The sequence below is a fragment of the Aotus nancymaae genome, unplaced genomic scaffold, assembly GCF_030222135.1.
Source record: "Aotus nancymaae isolate 86718 unplaced genomic scaffold, 86718_ANA_hifiasm-v0.15.2.pri h1tg000003l, whole genome shotgun sequence".
NCBI classification, from domain to species: domain Eukaryota; kingdom Metazoa; phylum Chordata; class Mammalia; order Primates; family Aotidae; genus Aotus; species Aotus nancymaae.
The window spans coordinates 71,112,832-71,136,136 of record NW_026988414.1 but is presented as its reverse complement, the minus strand read 5'-3'; the positions used below and the strand labels follow the sequence as shown (position 1 = coordinate 71,136,136).

The 23,305-nt window shown below is 37.4% G+C and overlaps 1 protein-coding gene and 1 pseudogene across 1 annotated transcript in view; one reads left to right on the top strand and one right to left on the bottom strand.

Annotated features, from left to right (window-relative positions):
* Positions 1-23,305, bottom strand: part of ARIH1 (ariadne RBR E3 ubiquitin protein ligase 1) — a 124,740-nt gene that overhangs the window by 28,463 nt on the left and 72,972 nt on the right. Inside the window, exons 4-5 of the mRNA XM_064382303.1 lie at positions 15,835-15,927; positions 15,318-15,373 (exon numbers count right to left, since the gene is read on the bottom strand). Of these exons, the coding sequence (XP_064238373.1) occupies positions 15,318-15,373; positions 15,835-15,927 (149 nt within the window). The remainder of the gene's footprint in view (positions 1-15,317; positions 15,374-15,834; positions 15,928-23,305) is intronic.
* LOC135277457 (small nucleolar RNA U13) lies at positions 21,550-21,642 on the top strand (annotated as a pseudogene).

Below are 23,305 nucleotides of genomic sequence, written 5' to 3'. Positions count from 1 at the left end.
CATTTCAGGGTCTTTTGACTCTGATATCATGTCTTAAGACAGCAATTCTCAGCCACCTTCCTTGAGGTGCCCCACCCAAATCAGTATGTGAAATGAGACAGATATTGCTGACAGAAATGTTAAGAAATGGATCCAGGTTTTGTGATACATAAAGCTGATATAACTTCAGGAGCCTTATTCTGAGAGCTCTTGGAAATTAACCAGAAATGCTTACTAATTGCATCCTGGCCTCTTCTGAACACTCTATAATTCACAAGAATTTCCAGAACTCACAGGAGTCCACGTAAGTGAGGAACTTGAAGCTTAAGTTTCCTTAGTTCTATAGTAAACATTCCTCTCAGTGTATTACAAGAAAAAGAAGAATTCCCATTGAGAAAGACAGGAAGAACATGCATGTAGACCAACCCCATTAACATCTTTGAAATGAACCAGACAATCTGGACTCATTTCACACTTGAGCTTCATAGGCCTCTCTCCTTCCACAAGATCCTACCTTTTTGTGTGCCACTTTCAGTGCACTCCTATTATATTCGTATTCTTGTATTTCCTTCAAAACAGTAAGCACTACCCTTCCTCAGAGGCTTTGCATAAAGCTGCCTCCCCTGGAAAGACAAGAATATTATAATGGAGCTCTGAAGTGGGACAGTCTAGCTTTGAATGCCGGCCTCACAACTCACTAGCTATGAATTGAAGGTAAATTCTTTGAACTCTCCATTCCTCAGGTTACTAATCTGTAAAATAGATCTCAGAAATATGGTTGTAAGACTAGAACAGTGCCTGGCAGACAGTAAGCACTCAAAAAATATTAAACGCTATTACTCTATTACTTCACTCAGTTACAATATAGTGGTAACTTACTCAAGAAAGTCTTTCCTGAGATTCCACACTCGTTTAGATATAGATCCCCTCTCAGTTCTCATGGTACCTTAAACATCTCCTTTATAGAATTTATCATAATTTTAATTAGACAGTTAGCTATCTTTCTCCTCCTAACCCCATGAAAAGATCCCTGGGTGCCCAGTACACTGTCTGCCTGTAGAAAGTGTTCAATGATTATTTTTTAAATGAGTAAATCTCTATATTTCACAGAAGTAGACCTGTGGTCTAAAAATAATTCATGTATTTGATAGTTCCTCAAACAGTTAAACATAGCATTACCACATGACCCAGCAATTCTTTGAGGTGTATGTATATGTATATATTCATAAGAGAATTAAAAACAGGTGTTCAATGAAAAATTTGTACACAAATGTTCATATGTTCATAACACAATTCGAAAAAAAAATGGAAATGTCCATATAATGGAACCATTATTCAGCAATGGAAAGAAGTGATGATTCATAATACAACATGGATGAATCCTGAAAACATTAAAGAAGCCAATCACAAAAGGCAACATATTATATTATTTCATTTATATGAAGGTCCAGAATAGGCTAATGCAGCAGATGAGTGGTTGCCAGGGTCTAGGGGGAGAAGGGCATGGTGAATGACTGATTAATGGATATGAGGTGATTAAAATAGTCTGAAATTAGGTGATGTTTGTACAATATTATGTATGTACTAAAAGCCACTGGATTATATATTTAAAAATATAGTTGCTGGCCGGGCATGGTGGCTCACATATGTAATCCTAGCACTTTGGGAGGCCGAGGTGGGTGAATCATTTGAGGTCAGGAGTTCAAAACCAGCCTGGCCAACATGGTGAAATCTAGTCTTACTAAAAATACACAAAAATTAGCCAACCGCAGTGGCGGGCACCTGTAATCCCGGCTACTCGGGAGGCTGAGGCAGGAAAATCGCTTGAACCTGGGAGGCAGAGGTTGTAGTTAGCCGAGACTGCGCCACTAGTGCACTCCAGTCTGGGCGACAGACAGACTCTGTCTCAAAACAACAACAACAAAAACTAGTTGCTTCTTAAACAACACAGATTTGTAATGCACGGGTCCACTTATTCATGGATATTTTTCAACCAAATGTGGATCAAAAATACAGTTATTTATGGGATGTGAAACCTGCATATATGGATGGTAGAATTTTTGTATACATGGGCTCTGCTAAGTTGACATGAGTATGCACAGATTTTGGTATATTAGGGTAGAGAGTGTGGATCCTGGAACCAATCCTCAGTATACTAAGGATGACTGTAATTAAAATCATGAGTTTTATGTTACAGATTTTATGTCGATAAATAATAAGAAAAGTATCGGCCAAAAGTCAGATGCCTTGATTGCCAAACAAACATATCTTATTTATACATGTATTACTCATAATGCTTTTCTGATATGACAAACCCTAATGATTTCTGACAGCTGACCTTAGCCTTAAAAGCTATCTAAACCTGGCATGGACCACCAGGACTGACATGAGCAAATATCAGCCAACAGTTATTAGGACAAGACTACTTCTTTAGTTTACCTGATAATAAGGAGGTAAAAGAAAGTGAGCAACCACTTTCATGAACAGGCATTCTCAAGAAGCAAGTGTCACTCTGGTCATTAATAAGAAAATTCTGTTGACAAAGATTTGCTGTCATCATAAACTGAAAATAGTTATTGGCTGGTGCAGTGGCTCATGCCTGTAATCCTGGCACTTTGGGAGGCCGAGGCGAGTGGATCACCTGAGGTCAGGAGTTCGAGACCAGCCTTGGCCAATGTGGCAAAACCTTGTCTCTACTAAAAATACAAAAATTAGCTGGGCATGGTGGCGTATGCCTGTAATCCCAGCTACTTGGGAGGCTGAGACAGGAGAATTGCTTGAACCCAGGAGGAAGAGGTTGCAGTGAGCCGGCATCATGCCACTACATTCTAGCCTGGGTGACAGAGCAAGACTCAGTGTCAAAAAAAAAAATAGAAAATAGTTAGTAGGTCACGTCTCTTAGTGGAAGACAGCTCTCTAGTTAAACAAAATGACTTCTACTGAATGCCTACTACACATGCTGAGCACACTGTCAGATGCATTAAATGGAGAGAATGCCCGTTTTAACAAATGAAGTAACTGAAGAAATGTGATTTGAAACTAGATGACTTGAAATACAAGTTTTTGTTTATTTTGTTTTTTAATTAATGCCAACTGCTAAACCATGCCTTTGTTTATGTAGCATCGAGTAAATCAACAATATTGTACTTTGACTTAGGACTAATGAATATAATATTTTCCTTTAAAAAGATTTTCTTCCCAACATACTAATACAAATTACAGACAAGCATAGAGGAGGACATCAAAATCACCATAAGTAAACCCATAAAACTGTTAGGAAATCTGGACTTTTTCTCCTTTTGTAATGTATGATAATTTTAAATAAAGACTGACTACACATAATTCTGCATCTTAGATTTTTTAGTTAACATTATCATATACATTTTCCGGGGCTCTTAAAATAATTCACAAGCTTTTCTTCTTTAAGAAAAAGAATTCTGCATCTTAGACTTTTTTGTTAATATCATCATAGGCATTTTCCAGAGCCATTAAAATAATTCACAACCTTTTTTTTTTTTTATTTCTCTCTCTCTTTTTTTTTTTTGAGATAGGGTTTAACTCTATTGCCTAGGCTAGAGAACAGTGGCATGATCATAGCTCACTATAACCTCGAATATCTGAGCTCAAGTGATTCTCTCACCTTGGACTTCCAAAGTGTTAAAATTATAGGTGTGTACCACTGTGACGAGCTCACAGACCATTTTTAATGGCTGTATCACACTCCATCTTCCTCTACTGTTGGGCATTTGGGTTGTAGAATTATAATCAAGCAATTAACACATTTTTAAAAAACCTTTGCTCAAATTCATTTTTGTTTGAGATGGAGTCTTGCTCTGTCACCCAGGCTGGAATGTAGTGATCCCAGTTCACTGCAACCTCTGCCTCCCAGGTTCAAGCGATTCTCCTATCTCAGCCTCCCAAGTAGCTGGGATTACAGGTGCATGCCACCACACCCAGCTAATTTTTTTTTTTTTTGGTAGTAGAGACAGGGTTTCACCATGTTGGTCAGGCTCGTCTTGAACTCCCGACCTCAGGTGATCCACCTGCCTTGGCTTCCCAAAGTGCTGGGATTACAGACATGTGCCACCACACCCTGCCTTTGCTCAAATTTCTGATTATAAAAATATAACATTTATTGTCATCTGAATTAGTTAATCATTATCACAAGTCATGATGATCTTGCAGTTACTCCTGACTCATCTTTCCCTCACACCCTGTATCTAATCCCTGGTTCTACCTTGAAAATATATCAAACTCCAAACATTTTTCACTATCTTCTCTGCTACCAACCTAATCCAAACCACTATCACTTCTCACTTGGACTGCTATAATAATTTCTCACTCTGTCTCCCTGTTCCCACTTATAAGATTATTTTTTTAAACACTGGCAGTCAAAGCAACCCTCTCTGACCATGTCACTCGTCTGCTCAAAACCCTGTCTCATGGCTTTATCTAAGAATCAAAGGCAAAGACCGTAACAAAGGCGTATCAGGCCCTAAAGAATCAGCTTCTGAGTAAGCATACATCTGGAGAAAACAAACAAAAAGAATCTGCTTCATACACCCTCTCCCATTCTTCCCTGCCTCCCTTCAACATATAAGTTTATATTTACAGTTTAATAACATTTGAAAAAGTTTAAATTACTAATACTCATCAATAATTTATTCTGTCTATATACTTAACCTTACTACCATAATTTGACAACTGTCTCATTTTACATTTCAGTGAAATTAGAAAGTTATTTTAGTTCAGGAACCATCAATCAGCAAATGAAGAAAAGCAAGAAAACGAACTCTTGGCAATAGAGGCTGCTGGGAACTGATACTTTGTTATGCAAGAATTTGTTGCATTTACGCTGAGGAAAGATTGAAAAGGTAAATTAATTTTTCAAAGTAAAAAAACAAAAAGTTATTTTAGTATGTACTTCAGCTCTGATCCCCGAAACATATATTCTAAAACAGACAATATACTATAGCTCTTGTGCTAAATTTCCTACTTAGAATACTCAAGTCCCTATTTTTCTGTTTCCCTGTGGAGAAATGATAGTGGGTATTCAATTTATTCCACCATGAGACATACAACTCTTAAGTTACATGTTATCAAAGCAGTCTCTATAAATTCTCAGTGCCTTAAAAATAAATACAACTTAAGGTAAGCAAACATTTCTTAAACAGCAGCAATCATATATCGAAAGAAATGAATTAGACACCAAAAGGGAAACTTTTATCCATTAAAAAAAATCGTATTTGTTTTAGAGAAAAAAAAAGGCAAGCTACATATTTGGGGAAAATAGTTGTAATAAATACAGCTATCAAGAGACTCATCAGAATAAAGAATTCTTACAAAGTAAATGACAGAAAAAAATAACTAATTTTTAAGAATGGGTAAATGACTCGAATGGGCACTTCATAAAAAGGGATATCCAAATGTCTAATAAATGTATGGAAAAATGTTCTATAACACTACCAGAAAACTGCAAATTAAAATCACAATTCACTAGAATGGTCAAAATTTTAAAAGATGAGTGACAGATGTATGGGCAAAGACTAGAGCTCTCACCCATAGCTAGAAGGAATATAGGTACAATGACTTTAGAAAACCACTTGACAGTATCTACTAAAGCTAGAAATTCTACTCCTAAGTATCTGCCCCAAGAAAATCAGTGTATACCCAACAAAAAACATACAGGGATAGTCTCTAATTTTTTCATGTAGCCAAAAGCAAACAAACCAACCAAAAAACTCCTAAAGGTATATTATCAAGACACTGAAGTAACTCAGAAATCTCAAAAGACATCAAGTTAACTGAAGCAGATATATGTACACAAAAGAAGACATGCTATATGATTCCATTTAAATGATGTTCAAGAACTGGCAAAACTGACTCATGGTGATAGACGTCAGGGTAGGTAGCAGAGGGGAGACGGATACTGGTTGGAAAGGGCCAGTCACAAGGATCAACATTCTGGGTATTGGGAAAGTTCCATACCTTGATGTGGGTGGTGGTAAGACAAATATATTTTTAAGGTTAATGTACTTGACACACTTAACTGAATCTATTTGATGACCTAATAAAGAAGTAAAATGAGCCAATTCTAATTAAATAAGAATTTTTTTTACACTGTAAAAGGTGAGATGCTCTACCATAATGAGACTAACATACACACTGAGGTTTAGTTTGTCTCTTGTCTCAGGAGGGTACAAACCACAGGACTTCACTTAATTGTTCCAGTCTAGGTGGCTTCACAACCTGATTTGTGATAGTGACAAGACTGAATGTAAGGTCTAAGTGTCTGACTTGGATGCTAGAAACATTTTCCTTAGAGCAGCACAGGTTTAGAGGATTTATTTCTCTCTGGGTCCATTGAACTACTTGGTTTTACGATTGTATTTTATATAGTTACAATATTATGAACATATTGATTTAAAATTTTTTGAATTTACCTAACGACCAAACAGGAAATAATCAGTTACAAAACAGAAAAGAATTACTATAAGGTTGATAATGTAAAGTGACTATAAGTCTAATAGACATTAGATGGTGAAAGAGATAAAGGTAAAGGATACCACAGAGGTACCAATTTCCTCCTTATGACCCCAGGTACCCTATGGGTCATAAAGAGGAAATTTAGGCCCTAAACAACTGCATAAAAAAAACCAAGCAACTACTAGGACGAATACGGGTAGACTGACATTTATTTGGTTACAAATGATACATAATTCAGAGAAATAATTTTCATTAATCTTAAGAAAGCATCAAGGACAAATATAGTGACAAGGAAAAAGTTCTCAAAGAATACTGTTATCTTCATGACTATGGAAGTATAGCCCATTGTGTATGCAGGGAAACCCCACTTAGCCTTGATGGTATTATAGCACAAATCACTGAAGTTTACAATACTGACATATGTTTATGAAAGCAAGGAAGAAAATATACTTCCAGTGACTTGTTCAAAGATGCATGTCTATTAAATACCAGTTGCTAAGGAATAATTTTTAAAAAAGGAATAAATAAAGCCACTGAATTGCCACTACTGAGAATTTAAGAATCTAAGAAGCATTGAGAAGTCAGTGAATAAATACTTTCAGTGTAATACTTCCAAGGTTAGGGCTACACATCCTGAACAGAAATAAACAAATAATTCAAACAACATAATTAGAGGACCTGAGATCACACTTCTTATAGCCTAAGAAAGAATACAGGCAAGAATATGGGCAATTATACAAGTGAATGGTAAACAAAATATGGAAGGACTAAGGAGGTCACAGGATGCCTGACCAAACCAAAGTTAAAATCTAAACTGAGGCCTGAAGAATGACCAGATTAAGACAACTCAGAGTAAAATTGGAAGACAGTATTGTAGGTGAGAAAGCCAGGAGGCAGTAGAGAAAAAAAGTAAATCAAACCAAGCCAAATGCAAATAAAACACATAGTATTTTCAAGAAACCAAATTCTACCTCGTTGGAATAGAGAATCTGAGAAGAGATAAAGCAAAAAATAAAGCTGTACAGGCAAGCAATGCAGGACAATGGAAGCCATCTGCAAAGAACTAGAAGATGATAAAACTAAATAGAAGGGAATCATTTAAGAGCCAGTTGTAGATTTCTAGCTAAGAGATGATGGCTTAGATGAAGTTAATGGCAGTAGGAACAGAAAAAAATAGATGGATTTATGGGTAATGAGGATGTGGATTTGACAGAATTTGGTGCAAAGATGACTGTGGAGGTGCCTATTCAGCAGAGGGATACATAGGTCTCAAGCTCAAAAGAGAAATCTGATTTGGAGATTTCGAAAGACTGTCTAGGGAAAGTATACAAAGTAAGAAGTAAGAAGAAATAGGGGGTTGGACAGAACCCCAAGGAGCAATATTTTAGGAAGAGGGAGAAAAAAAGATGATTTTGCAAAGTCAGCTGGAGATCTGGCGGGGGTGTAAGGTAGGAGCCACAGAAGTGGGAAGCTGGGGGGTGAAGGGTATTTTACAGGAAATAAGTAGATTAAGGAAATGAAATGACAGTGATTCTCAGATTAAGTACATCAGAGCCACACCAAGAAAGCTTGTTGTTCAGATTGTTGGGCTCCACCTCCAGAGTTTCTGATTCAGTTAAGTCTGGGATGGGGCCTGAGAATGTATATTCTTAACAAGTTCCTAGGTGATGGTGATCTAGGGACTATACACAGGGGTACTGAAATCACCTGGAATGACAGCAAGCCTTGGGAAAAACACAAAACAAAATACAGAGAGTTAGGTGTTAGCACTATGAGTACCCAAAGTGCTGAAACTACTGGATGTAAGGCCAAAGAAGAGATAAATTTTTATAATTTGCCAAATTACATTCCAAAAATCTTGTGACAGTTTATAATACGATTATACTATATTCTCACTCACATTAGACATTACCAAATCCTGCTTTAACAATCTGAAATTCTAAAACAAATTTTAGAGTGATTCTGACTTATTAAACTAGGCATGATAGCTTATGTTTAGAGCCATTTACATTTCTTTCACTATGAACTGCTTTTTCATAGAATTATTTTCTTCCTACTGATTTCTTAAAGCCCTGTGATATAGAAAAAAATTAATCACATTTGTTTCCTATGTCGGAAGTTTTCATTCATTTCCAATCTACTCTTCCCCCAAATAAAACCTTACCCAGAAATCCATCATATAAGATGGATATAATAATAACAAGTTCCTCTGGCTGAACCCACAGGAAGAAGTCCTACGACAGAGTTCCTGAGTATTCTCAGGAAACTTATAGCTTCATTGTACACAGTTTAAAAAATGTTTACCACACTGTCAGGACAGTGTCCTTAGAACACCTAAGTAATTGAAGAAGTTGTTAAACCTAACTGGCAGTGACACATCCATAGATATAACTCCAATCAGTTTCTTTGATTTACAAAGATGTTCTAAGTATCTAATAGGACATAAATCAGTATTATGGAATCCACTGGGGGTATAATCAAGAACTTTCCTCACTATTCTTCATTTTCTTTTTTTTTTTTTGAGACGGAGTTTCGCTCTTGTTACCCAGGCGGGAGTGCAATGGCGCGATCTCGGCTCACCGCAACCTCCGCCTCCTGCGTTCAAGCAATTCTTCTGCCTCAGCCTCCCGAGTAGCTGGGACTACAGGTGTGCGCCACCGTGCCCAGCTAATTTTTGTATTTTTAGTAGAGACGGGGTTTCACCATGTTGACCAGGATGGTCTCGATCTCTTGACCTCGTGATCCACCGTGCCAGGCCTATTCTTCATTTTCTATTGATGTCTGAACTCACAGCAATTTGATTTCCACTTTCACTATTCCAGTAAAGTTGCTGTTATAATAGGGAAATCCAATGGTCTCGTCAATGCTGCTCTCTTTCACATGTCCGCAGGAAGTGATACCATTAGTAACCTCTTTTGCTCACATTCTCTACTCCCTGGTTCCTATATTATTTTCATAAACCATCACCTAAGTATCTTTCAGTGACTCTGCCTCCTCTCCTAATGTCCCCTTGTCTAAGATGTCAGTCTTCCTTTGTCTTTCTATAAGTAATGGCTTCCTCCGCCATTATTTTAACTGTTTTTTGAATTCTAAAACTGAAGGTTACTAGTTTCTACCTAATGGATCACATTAAAAATTGCAGATCCATGTACATAAGCTAATTATTCAAAAGAAAAAAAAAAGAAAAATTGCAGATCCATATTGGAGATTTTTCATATCTTAAACCAATCTGTCTCTAAATTCTGTTTTTACTGGCTCCCCATTAGAAAACCGACACACTATCATCTTTAAAGACTGGAACATTATCATCCATAGAAGACTGTAATGGCTGGGCGCAGTGGCTCACACCTGTAATCCCAGCACTTTGGGAGGCCAGAGGTGGGTAGATCACCTGAGGTCAGGAGTTCGAGACCAGCCTGGCCAACATGGTGAAACCCCATCTCTACTAAAAATACAAAATTGCAGGCATGTGGTAGCATATGCCTGTAATCCCAGCTACTTGTGAGGCTGAGACAGGAAAATTGCTTGAGCCTGGGAGGTGGAGGTTGCAGTGAGCCGAGATCGCACCATTGCACTCCAGCCTGGGCAACAAGAGTGAAATTTTGTCTCAAAAAAAAAAAGGACAACGACTGTAAAAACCAAGTCTCACAGCCCAAATGCCTCTTCAATCTAAACCAAGCTTGTCCAGCCTGAGGCCCAGGATGGCTTTAAATGCGGCAAAACACAATTCTTTAAACCTTCTTAAAACATAATGGAACTCTTTTTGTGATTTTTTTTTTTTTTTTAAAGCTCAGCAGCTATCATTAGTGCTAGTGCATTTTATGTGTGACTCAAGACAATTCTTCTTCTTCCAATGTGGCCCAGGGAAGTCAAAAGATTAGACACTCCTGCCTAAACCATCCACCACTATACTACCAAAGTACTATTTTTAAAATGCAAATCTCATCATATTAAAAACATTCTATGACAACATTCATTATAAACTGTCAAAATTTTCATCCTCATCTGTCATAACCTCCTACTCTGCTCTAGCCAGCACAGAATACTTAACAATATTCACGACCTATTTCTAAAACACTGACATTCTTTCTTTAACCAATATTACCCTCCACTCCCTCAATCTGTTTTTACTATTTTTTCCTAAGTCTCCCCAAACTCTTCAAGTAGAACAATCTGCTTCTTTCTAACAGTATTTTATACATACCTTTAAATACAAAACATAAATTGTTGCATTGTAGTTATTTATTATTGTGAATCTCTTGGGGGAAGGCACTATATCTTAAATTTTTGTTCTCCTGTACATATGTGCTAATAAGTAGGTTCCCAGTAAATGTTTGTCAAATGGATAAAAGGATATAGCGACCTTTATTAATGAAATATACTAAGGAAACTGTATTAATGGAACTGGCATAGTGATGAAAGAATACAAGGAACAAGAAAGCATCAGAGGACAAGATAAAGACAAATTGATAGATGGCTTATTTGTGCTAGCCTGAAACAATAATGGAAATAAGATTTACTAAAAAACATAACCAGTATTAACACAGAACTGATAACAGTAAATATGTTCCAAATTAATCAAAGGAGATGGAGATTAAGGAGGTTTTGAATCACAGTTTTATCAACTGTGCTGGTCAAGTCAATTTATGGCATTATTAGATTAAGAAACGTACTCATTAAAGCCCATGGCTTTTAATTTTATTACCTCAAATTCCAGTGCTTAAATACAGACATGCCTTTCTGTATAGACAACTATCCATGATTGATTACACAAATTGCTTGTGGATCATTCAGGCCCTCAATCTGTTTATCCTCTTGGAGTGATGTCAATTAGGTAACCTGAGGTTATGAAAACAGCACTAACCCAGGAATTAAGCAAACTGGGATTTTTATCTTGGGCTGAGGAACTAATAACTCTGCTTCTTTTTCCAAGTCTCTTTCCCTCTTCAAAAGAGAACTTTTCAATAAACAAGACTGATGGACTGCTAGCTAGATTAACAAAGAAAAAAGAAAGAGAAGACCCAAATAAGCGCAATCAAAAACAAGAAAGGTGACATTACAGTGGATCCCATGGAAATACAAAAGATCCTCAGAGACTGTTAGGAACACTTCCATGCATATAAACTGGAAAATCTAGAGGAAATGGATAAATTCCTGGAAACACACAACCTCTCAAGACTATCAGGAAGAAATCAAAACTCTCAATGGACCAATATCAAGCTTCAAAACTGAATCAGCAATTTAAAAACCTATCAACCAAAAAGAGTCCTGGACCATGTGGCATTACAGCCAAATTCTATCAGATATACGAGAAGAGTTGGTCCAATCCTAATGAAACTTACCAAAAAATTAAGGAGAAAAGAATCCTCCCTAACACACTTTCTACAAAACAAGCAACACTCTGATAAAATCTGTCAAAGACACAACCAAAAAAAAAGAGAAAACTACAGGCCAATATTCCTGATGAACATAGAACAAAAATCTTCAACAAAATACTAGCAAATCCAATCTAGTAGCATATCAAAAAGTTAATTCAACACAATCAACTGGGCTTTATTTTTGGGATACAGGGTTGATTCAACATATGCAAACCAATAAATGTAATTCACCACATAAACAGAATTAAAAACAAAAACCATATGATCGTCTCAAATGACACAGAAAAAGCTTCCAATAAAATCCCACATCTCTTCACGATATAAACATCAACAAACTAGGCTTTGACATAGTTTGGAACATATCTCAAAATAATAAGAGCCAATCTATGACAAACCCAAAGCCAACATCATACTCAACAGGCAAAGGCTGGAAACATTCCACTTAAGAAAAGAATGCTACACACATACTCACCAGACCTATAGTACTGAAGTTCTGGCCAGAGCGATCAGGCAAGACAAAGATAAAAATGTATCCAAATAGGAAAAGAAGTCAAATTATCAGTCTTCACTGATGATGATTTTATATATGTAGAAATAACCTTAAAGACTCTACCAAAAGGCTCCCAGAACTGACAAACAATGTCAGTAAAGTTTCAGGATACAAAATCAATGTACAAAATTCAGTAACATTTAATATATACCAATAACATTCAAGGAGACAGCCAAATTAAAAATGCAATCCTATTGATAATAGCCACACTCACATAAAAAAATACTTAGGAATACATCTAACCAAGGAGATAAAAGATCTCTACAAGGAGAACTACCAAACACTGCTGAAAGAAATCACAGACAACAAAAACAAATGGAAAAACATTGCATGCTTATGAACTGGAAGAATCAATATCATTAAAATGGCCACAATGCCCAAAGCAATATGCAGATTCATAATTATTCCTTATCAAACTACCAATGTCATTTTTCACAAAAGCAGAAAAAACAATTCTAAAATTCATATGGAACCAAAAAAGAGCCCAAATACCCAAAGCCATCCTAAACAAAAAGAACAATGCCAGAAGTACCACATTATTCAACTTCAAACTGTACTACAAGATTATGGTAAACAAAACAGCATGGTACCTGATAAAAAACAATCACACACCAATAGAACAGGATACAGAACCCAAAACTAAACCCACTGCAACCATCTGATTTTCAACAAAGTCAACAATAACAGGCAATGGCTAAAGGACTGTCTATTCAATAAATGACTGTTGGGATAACTAGCTAGCCACATGCAGAAGAATGAAACTAGACCCCTTTATCTTTCACCATATACAAAAATTAACTAAAGGAATAAAGACTTAAAAGTAAGATTCTCAAATCTATAATCTTAGAAAAAAATCTAGGAAATACCATTCTGGACATCAGCCTTGGCAAATGATTTATAACTAAGTCCCCAAAAACAACCACAATAAAAGCAAAAATAGACAGGTGGGACTTAATTAAACTAATGAGCTTCTATACTGCTAAAGAAACTATTAACAGAGTAAACAGACAACCTACAGAATGGGAGAAAATATTCACAAATTATGCATCCAACAAGGGTCTCATATCCAGAATCTATAAGGAATTTAACCAAACAAGCAAAAAACAAATAACTCCATTAAAAAATGGGCAGGCTGCTTTGTCTATGAAGTAGCCATTTCTTTGTTTTTTTATTCTCTAATAAACTTGCTTTCACTAAAAAAAAAAAAAAAAAAAAAAAAAAAAAAAACAGAAAGAAAAGGGCAAAGTATATGCAAAGATATTTCTTAAGAACACAAACATGCAGCCAACAGGTACAAAAAAATACTCAACACCACCAATCATCAGAGAAATGCAAATCAACACCATAATGATATACCATACCATCTCACACCAGTCATAATGACTATTATTAAAAAGTAAAAAAAAAATTTAAGCAAAAAAAATTTTTTTAAAGTAAAAAAATAACATGTTGGTGAGATTGCAGGGAAAATGAATCATTCTACTAAAAAACACATACACATGGACTAGTGTGTTCACTGTGGCATTATTCACAATAGTAAACACATAAAATCAATCTAGATGCCCATCAACAGTGGACTGGATAAAGAAAATGTGGTACATGTACACCATGGAATACTATGCAGTCATAAAAAAAAGAGCACAATCATGTCCTTTGCACCAATACAAATGTAGCTGGAGGTCATCATCCTAAATGAATTAACATAGAAGTAGAAAGCTCAATACCACGTTCTTATTTATAAGTGGGAGCTAAACAGTGAGTACACATGAACATAAAGCTGGGAATAAAAGACAGTGGGGGCTATTAGAGTGGGTAGAGTGGGAGGGCAAGAGTGAAAAACTACCTATCAGGTACTGTGCTCACTACCTGGGTGATGGAATCCTTTGTACACCAAACCTCACGGACAAGGAATTTACTCATGTAACAAACCTGCACATGTACACCTGAACCTAAAATAAAAGTTCAAAGAAAAAAAAGAAAGAACCTTTCACAAGAATAGTTGTTAGCTGAAAGCCTCCAGCTGGAGGGTGTTTGAAATCAGTAGCAGTATTCCAGCAAAGACCATGATTCCCTGAGTAGTACCAGCCAATGACTGAGCATATCAAGGGTACTTGGCTTGGCTCTTTCTTATTTTGGAGACGGAGTCTCACTCTGTCACCCAGGCTGGAGTGCAGTGGCATGATCTTGGCTCACTGCAACCTCTGCCTCCTGGGTTCAAGCGATTCTCCTGCCTCAGTCTCCCAAGTAGCTGGGACTACATATGCCCACCACCACACCCAGCCAATTTTTGTATTATTTAGTAGAGATGGGGTTTCAGTATATTGGCCAGGCTGGTCTTGAACTCCTGACCTGCCCACCTCAGCTTCCCAAAGTGCTGGGATTTCAGGCATGAGCCACTGCGCCCAGGGCGGCTTGGCTCTTTATACTTATTGAGGTATTCCTCTTTGGGCAATCTACGCACTGAAGTTCCCCGACAGGGCTGCAAAAGACTCTCACAGCTGTATCTTACAAAGTCTCTTCCTATTGAATCTTCCTTCTTGTCTTTAACAGATGTCAGGCCTACATCGATGTCTATCTGTTCCTGCTGTTTACCTTATACAGATGCTATTCCACAATTAGTCAGTTTCACTTTTTATTCTATCTTGGGATCTGCTTCCAAGAGCACCTCAACTAACACATGCATACATTCTGATCTCCAATTCCAAGGTTTATCAAAATCTAGTTACCATGCATTTCTAAGTTTATAAGAATAGTGATCAGGCATTTAACCAAGTTACGAATGGACTTTTGGACTATTATGAGGGAATGTAGAGAGCTTTTTCAGACTGTGAGAAGTTTCACTTCCTTTGAGGTGCTAAGTAAAAATTAATTTGGTTTAACCAACTAACCAATATTCACATGCAGAATCTATCGAAAATACTTACATAACTGTGTTGTCATCCACTAAGATATCACAACCATGAGCAGGACACGAAATAGTCTGAAAAAGATTGAAATTTAAACTGTCTTCATTCAACAAATATTTAATGAATGCTTACCATCGCCAGGCACTTTGCTAGGTTCTCAGAATACCTTAATGTTTACAGGATCTCAATCCTTCCCTTTCTACTTAAAGGAAATATGTGTGAGAGTTACTTTATCACTATAAAGTAACTAGAATTGCTAACCTAATAATTGGTTTTTAAACACGAAACTTTAAAGGCAAAAGCGTGCAATGAGTTTAATTTAACATATACCAATACTGATGCCGGCTGAGAAAACGTTACCTGGATTGGCTCTTTAACTGGAACGCCACATTGCCTATTATCTTTAGTTGTCTGAATCTAGAGAAATGTTCCCCATGCGATTCATATTCCACAAAGCTTTACCTGTTTTTATTTGTGCAAGGGTCTAAACACTAGGAAATTCAACAAAAACTGAAAAACAACTAGGTATCTTTACCTGACCCATGCCTTCTTCCATTATTTTGGTAGTTAAATATTCACTCCAGCATTGCATACAAAACTTATGTCCACATTCAAGGCCAGTGAAATACTGTAAGAAAAATAAAACGTGAATTTAACAAAGACATTCTCAGAAAAATCACTACAAACAATGACTCAATGGGGCTTGATAAGGTTACATTTCTTACAGTGGCCAATTTTACAACAGATGGGCTCCTAAAATGAACTTTTTGTGGTGAAATATAGACATCAATACACTGAATACACACGTTTTAGGAAAGGTGGGCAACAATGTTTGTATTAAATGTAAGAAGATAGACCAATGAGTATATGGAAGAATGCTCAGTATCATTCGGCATCGTGAAAATGCAAACAAAAACCACCATGAAGGCTGGGCAACATGGCAAAACCCTGTCTCTACAAAAAATACAAAAATTAGCCATGATGACACACATTTGAGCCTGGGAGGCAGAGGCTGTAGTGAGCTGAGACCACACTCCAGCCTGGGTAATAGGGTGAGACCCTGTCTCAAACAAAACAAAACAAAGCAACACCTCACAATGAGATAACATTTCACACTCACTAGTTACAGCTATAAATAAAAAGAGAGACAAAGCAGGGCACAGTGGCTCACATCTGTAATCCCAGCACTTTGGGAGGCTAAGCGGGGAGAACTGCTTGAGGCTAGGACTTCAAGACCAGCCTGGGCAACATAGTGAGATTCTGTCTCCACAAAAAAATTAAGAAATTAGGCAGTTGTGGTGGCACATGCCTGTAATCCCAGCTACTCAGTGGGGCTGAGGTAGGAAAATCACATGAACCTAAGAGGTCAAGGCTGCAGTGAGCTGTTATCACACCACTGCACTCCAGACTGGGCAAAGTGAGGCTCTATTTCGGGGGCGGTGGGGGGAAGACAGATAATATGAATAACAAGTGTTGGTGAGGATGTAGAAAAACTGGAGCCTTCATACACTATCAATGGAAATGTAAAATGGTATAGCAACTTTGGAAACAATCAGGTAGTTCCTCAAAATATTAAACACAGAGTAACTATAGGACCCAGCGATTCTTATCCTAGGTATATACTCTAAAGAAATTAAAATATATATCCATAAAAAAACTTGTACACAAGTGTTCTTTTTTTCTTCTTCTTCTTTCTTTATTTTTTTTAAAGACAGGGTTTTACCATGTTGGTCAGGCTGGTCTTGAACTCCCAACCTCAGCTGATCTGCCTGCCTTGGCCTCCAAAGTGCTTGGATTACAGGCATGAGTCACCACGCCTGGCCCCACAAGTGTTCATTATAGCATTACTCATAACAGCCAAAAAATGAAAACAATCCAGATGTCCATCAACTGATGAAAAAATACTTTTTCCATATAATTTCCATAAATCAAATATTATTCAGCCATAAAATGTAACAAACCCACCCGGGAGGTGGAGGCTGCAGTGAGCCAAGAATGCATCACTGCACTCCAGCCTGGGTGACAGAGCAGGAACTCCATCTTTAAAAAACAACAACAAAAAACCCACACTGGTACACGTGTGGGTTTGCCCCTTTATAGAAAGGTACCACAATTTTATTTACAGTCTACTATTAATGAACCTTTACACTGCCTTTTTTCTCCCCCCTCTACTACTGCATTAACTATATAAACATCTTTGTGATGTTTATCAAATTATACATGCTACGATATGGACAAACATTGTTTTCAAGGTTCTTGTCTTATCACTTGCATAGTGAAATTTCTTATAAAAGAGTGAAAATAAGCCAGTCACAAAAGATCACATATTGATTCTTTTATATGAAAAGTCCAGAATATGTATATCCATTGACAAAAAAACAGATGAGCAGTTACCTTAGGAGCTAGTGGACTTGAGAGGAATTAGGAGGTAAATTTAAAAGGGTATGGAGTTAGCTGGGTATGGTGGCTCACACCTGTAATCCCATCACTTTGTAAGGCTGAGGCGGGCAGATCACAAGGTCAGGAATTCAAGACCAGCCTGGACAACATAGTGAAATCCCATCTCTACTAAAAATACAAAAAATTAGTTGGGCTTGGTGGTGCACACCTGTAGTCCCAACTACTCAGGAGGCTGAGGCAGGAGAATTGTTTGAAATGGGGAGGCGGAGATTGCAGTGAGCTGAGATTGCATCACTGCACTCCAGCCTGGTGACAGTGTGAGGCTCCATCTCAGAAAAAAAAAAAAAAAAAAGGGTCTGGACTTTCTCCTGGAGGGATTTATAAAAATGTTTTCAAAATTGTGGTGACGGTGCATAACTCTGTGAATACACTAAAAACCACTTTAAATGGGTGAACTGGGTAGCATATAAATTATATCTCAATAAACCCTTTATGAAAAGATTTATTCAGAATAGCTAAGAATAATAGTAACACTTTGTTCATTAGATGATCTGGAGGATTATGTCTTTTAAAAAGATTCAAATAATGGTTACCTTATTTTAAATAACATTTTGCAATAATTTACTAGTAAATTATTTTTAATTGGATAAGTTATATAGGGTTACAGTTAAAAACAATTTTTAACAGTACAAGTTCAGAGTTTATTTGGCTCACACCTGCAATCCCAGTACTATGGGAGGCCGAGGTGGGCGGATCTCTTGCGGACAGGAGTTCAAGACCGGCCTGGCCGACATAGTGAAACCCTGTCTCTACTAAAAATACAAAAATTAGCCAGGTATGGTGGTGAAGCGGGTGTATCACTTGAGGTCAGGAGTTCAAGACCAGCTTGGACAACACGGCAAAACCCCATCTCTACTATAAATACAAAAATTAGCCAGATGTGGTTGCACCTGTAGTAGCAGCTACTTGGGAGGCTGAGGAGGGAGAATCAATTGAACTCAGGAGGTGGAGGTTGCAGAGATCGCGCCACTGCACTCCAGCCTGGGTGACAGACACTCTGTCTCAAAAAAAGAAAAATAGGCCTCCCTCACTCCCAACCTTGTTGTTCATTTCCTCTACCCAGAAGCAACTGCTATTTCCAATTTCTTACATAGTCTTCCAGAGGTGTTCTAATGTACATGTACACACACACACACACACACACACACACACACACACACACAAATAGTACCACCCATTCTCTTCTGTACCTTGTTGTTTTTGTTTAAAAAAAAATCCAATAGCTGTGGTGGCTCAGGCCTGTAATCATTTGAGGTCAAGAGTTCAGTTCGAGACAAGCCTGGTCAACAACGTGAAACCCTGCATCTACTAAAAATACATAAAATTAGCTGGGCGCAGTGGCGGATGCCTGTCATCCCATCTACTCAGGAGGCTGAGAGAGGAGAATCCCTTCAACTCAGGAGGCGGAGGTTGCAGTGAGCTGAGATTGTGTCACTGCACAGCCTGGCACCTGGCGACAGAGTGAGACTCTGTCTCAAAAAAAAAAAAAAAAAACCAATAGATTTCTCATGTGTGAGTTTGCACTCCAGCCTGGCGCCTGGCGACAGAGTGAGACTGTCTCAAAAAAAAAAAAAAAAAAAAAAAATCCAATAGATTTCTCATGTGGTATGTGTGGGTTTGCCCCTTTATAGAAAGGTACTACAACTTTATTTACTGTCTACTATTAATGAATCTTTACACTGCCTTTTTTTCCCTACTACACTACTACACTGACTATATAAGCATCTTTGTGATCTTAAGAATCTATCTTAAGACAAATCTGTAGAAGTGACATTATAATAAATATACTTTTATAATCTAATAGCTATCACCAGGCTCCCCGCAAAGAAATTTCATCATTTATACTGTGCAAGAGTACTTGGTTTCTCATGCCCATGACAATGTAGTATATTATCCTACTCCTTGATCTCTGCCAATTTAATAGGTGAAAAACGCACTAACTTCATTAGTTTTGAGTTAAATTTCTTTTATTATGAAGTTTTAATATTTCAAAAAAGATTCTACACTGTGTATTTCTTTTTCTGTATACTCTCTTCATATATTTTGCCGACTTTGCCTGTGGGTTTTTTACTTATTTATGGGGACTTTTTACTTATTTAGGAAATTGGTCATTTATAAGTAGGGGAAATCTTTTCTCCCACTTTCAATTCTTAGTGTTCATATTTTGTTGCCATACAAAAGCTCTTTATTTATACACGGTGAAACTTATCACTGTTTAAATTTATGGCTTGTGAATTCATTAACTTTGATTTATGAAGCTAGGTAGGAAGTTTCTATTCTATAGGGCTACCAGGTTCCTCCAACACCATGTATCAAATAATCCACCTTATTTGAAATGCCTCCTCTATAATACACTAAATTCTCCTCATGCACATTTGACTCTATCCTGTTCCATTGCTCTGCCTATTCTTATATCTAGTAGGACTAGTCCTCACTGAACCGTTCTCCCCTGTCAATCTAATCTTCTTTTCCAATATTTTCCTATTTCTTCTATCTCAAATATTCACATCATCCTATTATCTTTTTTATTTTTTCCTGAGACAAAGTCTCACTCTCTAGCCAGGTGCCAGGCTGGAGTGCAATGGCGCAATCTCAACTCACTGCAACCTCCGCCTCCTGGGTTCAAGCAATTCTCCTGCCTCAGCTTCCTGCGTTGCTGAAACTACAGGCATGCACCACCACACCCAGCTAATTTTTGTATTTTTTAGTAGAGAAGGGGTTTCACCATGTCTCTACTTAAAAAAGGATGGTCTCAATCTTTGACCTTGTTAAAGTCTGCCTCAGCCTCCCAAAGTGCTGGGATTACAAGCATGAGCCATCATGCCTGGCTCCACCTATTATCTTATTATTTGAAGTTTTCTTCATAGCAATCTTTCACATTTCTTATCAAATTTATTCCTAGCTCTTTTATTCTTTTTGCAGCTCTTATAAAGGGTATCTTAAAATTCCCTTAGACTTTTCATTTAGCCATTATGTGACATGTACTTATAAAATTTCTGATGTCACTTCTTACATTAGATACAAGTATCTGGTTAGGATAGAAAGTCTATATAAGGCATATCAGCTATATTTTCTAAATGCGTAGACAAAGACACGAAAAGAAATGTATGAGAGAGCTGGGCTCAGTGGCTCATGCCTGTAATCCCAGCAGTTTGGGAGGCCGAGGCAGGCAGATCACGAGGTCAGTTCAAGACCAGCATGGCCAACATGGTGAAACTCCGTCTCTACTAAAAATAAAAAAATTAGCTCAGCCTGGCAAGCCTGTAATCCCAACTACTAGGGAAGCTGAAGCTGGTAAATCACTTGAACCCGGGAGACGGAGGTTGCAGTGAGTCAAGATTGAGCCACTGCACTCCAGCATGAGCAACAGAGTGAGACTCTGTCTCATTAAAAAAAAAAAAAAGCCCTGCCATTAGTTTTACTGAAAGAATGACATGTAAAATGTACAGCAAGCTTAAAGGGAGTCTATTATCATTACTCCCCATCAGAGAAGGAGATTTGGCACTAACTTGTTACATCACTAATGGAGACTTTGACTTTTAAGGCTATTAAAGGAAGGGGTAGTCTGTAAAAAAAACAAATACAGTAAATACATCAGCAACTCCAAAATGTTTTATTCAAAATTTAAAAACATATACATATGCTTATATGCTTCATTCTTTTTTCAAGTAAGAATCCTTAAGAGAGATCAATGGTCACAATGGTTACTAAGTGATCACTTTAAGACTCAATCTTTGTGACTTCTAGTCTAGAGCTCATTTTAAGATAAAAAGATAGAAGATAAAAAGAGATTCTTTTATAGTTCATAAATGTAATGATTGGGTATTCGCACTCCTGTGAGATGTGCCTCTCTCATCCTTGTTACAACTTCAGCACATAGATAAAAGCTTTTTATTCTTTAAAAGCTTCTTTTTAAAAAGCTTTTCTAATTAGATAATAAGATTAAACAAGTTAGAAATAAATCATACACACATGTCTAAAGATAAAGCAAAAAAATAAGAACACCAAAAAACAAAACACAAATTTGTGGTCTAAAGATACACATTCATTGTGCTCTAAAGGAACATGTTATTACCACAGATATATTCCTGTCTATCTCATTTCCCTTTCCCTCTTCCTCCTCTGATATATTCGTTTCCTCATAACCTTGAGCTCACCTACATGGCTCCTTGGGCTTTCCCCTGTCCCAGGGGATGGTATTCTCTATTCATTAAACTTATCCCTGTTTAAATCACAAATACATCTGATCAAGAAAGAGTACATGACAAATACATGAAATATTACCTACAAAAGAAATTAATGGACTTAAAGAAACTAAAAAATACACTCTTAAAGGTTTCATTTATCTGGATCACTTTATATAACACGGCAACTAATGTCAAATAGCAGTAAGAAAATTAAGAATAATTTTTCTTCTATAAGAAGCTGTCCATATAACCTCTCAGGTTGAAGCCCCTTTGTTTACAAAAATTGAGTAAATGGGTAGGGTGGGGTGGTTCACGTCTATAATCCCAGCACTTTGGGAGGCTGAGGCAGGTGAATCACAAGGTCAAGAGTTCAAGACCAGCCTGGCCAACATGGTGAAACCCTGTCTCTACTAAAAATACAAAAATTAGCTGGGCATGGTGGCATGTGTCTGTAATCTCAGCTACTCTAGAGGCTGAGGCAGGAGAATTGCTTGAACTGGGACCTGGGAGGCAGAGGTTGCAGTGAGCTGAGATTGTGCCATTGCATTCCAGCCTGTGCAACAGAGCAATACTCCGTCTCCAAAAAAAAAAAAAAAAAAAAAAGGCAAAGGATCTAGAGATTAGTTCCCTTGTGTGTAGAATGATATGTGTTAAAAGGAAAATAGGGTTGGACCTAGATATTTTCAAGCAGTGGTTGCAACAGCACCAAGATTCCAAACAGGGGCTTCAGGGGTAAGGTACGGAAGGGTGTACCACCCTTCCTCACAATTTTAGCTGCCTATATCTACTTCACATATCTTATTCTTAGAAAATAAAAATTATTTACTTCTTGAAAATGAGACACTGGCTGGGCGAGTGGCTCACGCTTGTAATTCCAGCACTTTGGGAGGCCAAGGCAAGTGGATCACCTGAGGTCAGGAGTTCAAGATCAGCCTGGACAACACAGTGAAACTTCATCTCTACTAAAAATACAAAAATTAGCCAGACGTGGTGGCAGGCACCTATAATCCCAGCTACTCAGGAGGGTGAGGCAGGAGAATCTCTTGAAACTGGGAGGCAGAGGCTGCAATGAGCTGAGATCATACTACCACACTCCAGCCTGGGTGACAACGCAAGACTCCATCTCAAAAAAAAAAACAAGCTACATTTCCTAGTGCAATGGTGGGGCAGTACAGCTATCATCTTAACTACTTTTACCTAAAACATTATTATAAAATGAGTAACTGTTGCCAGGGTTAAAAAATTTCTGAATTAGCCACAACACAGTTGGGAAGGAGTGGGGTAGACAGTGCAACCTATGAATTTACAAAGTGCTCCAATGTCTGAGGACATTGTTTTTAAAGAAGAAGCCACTCAGGA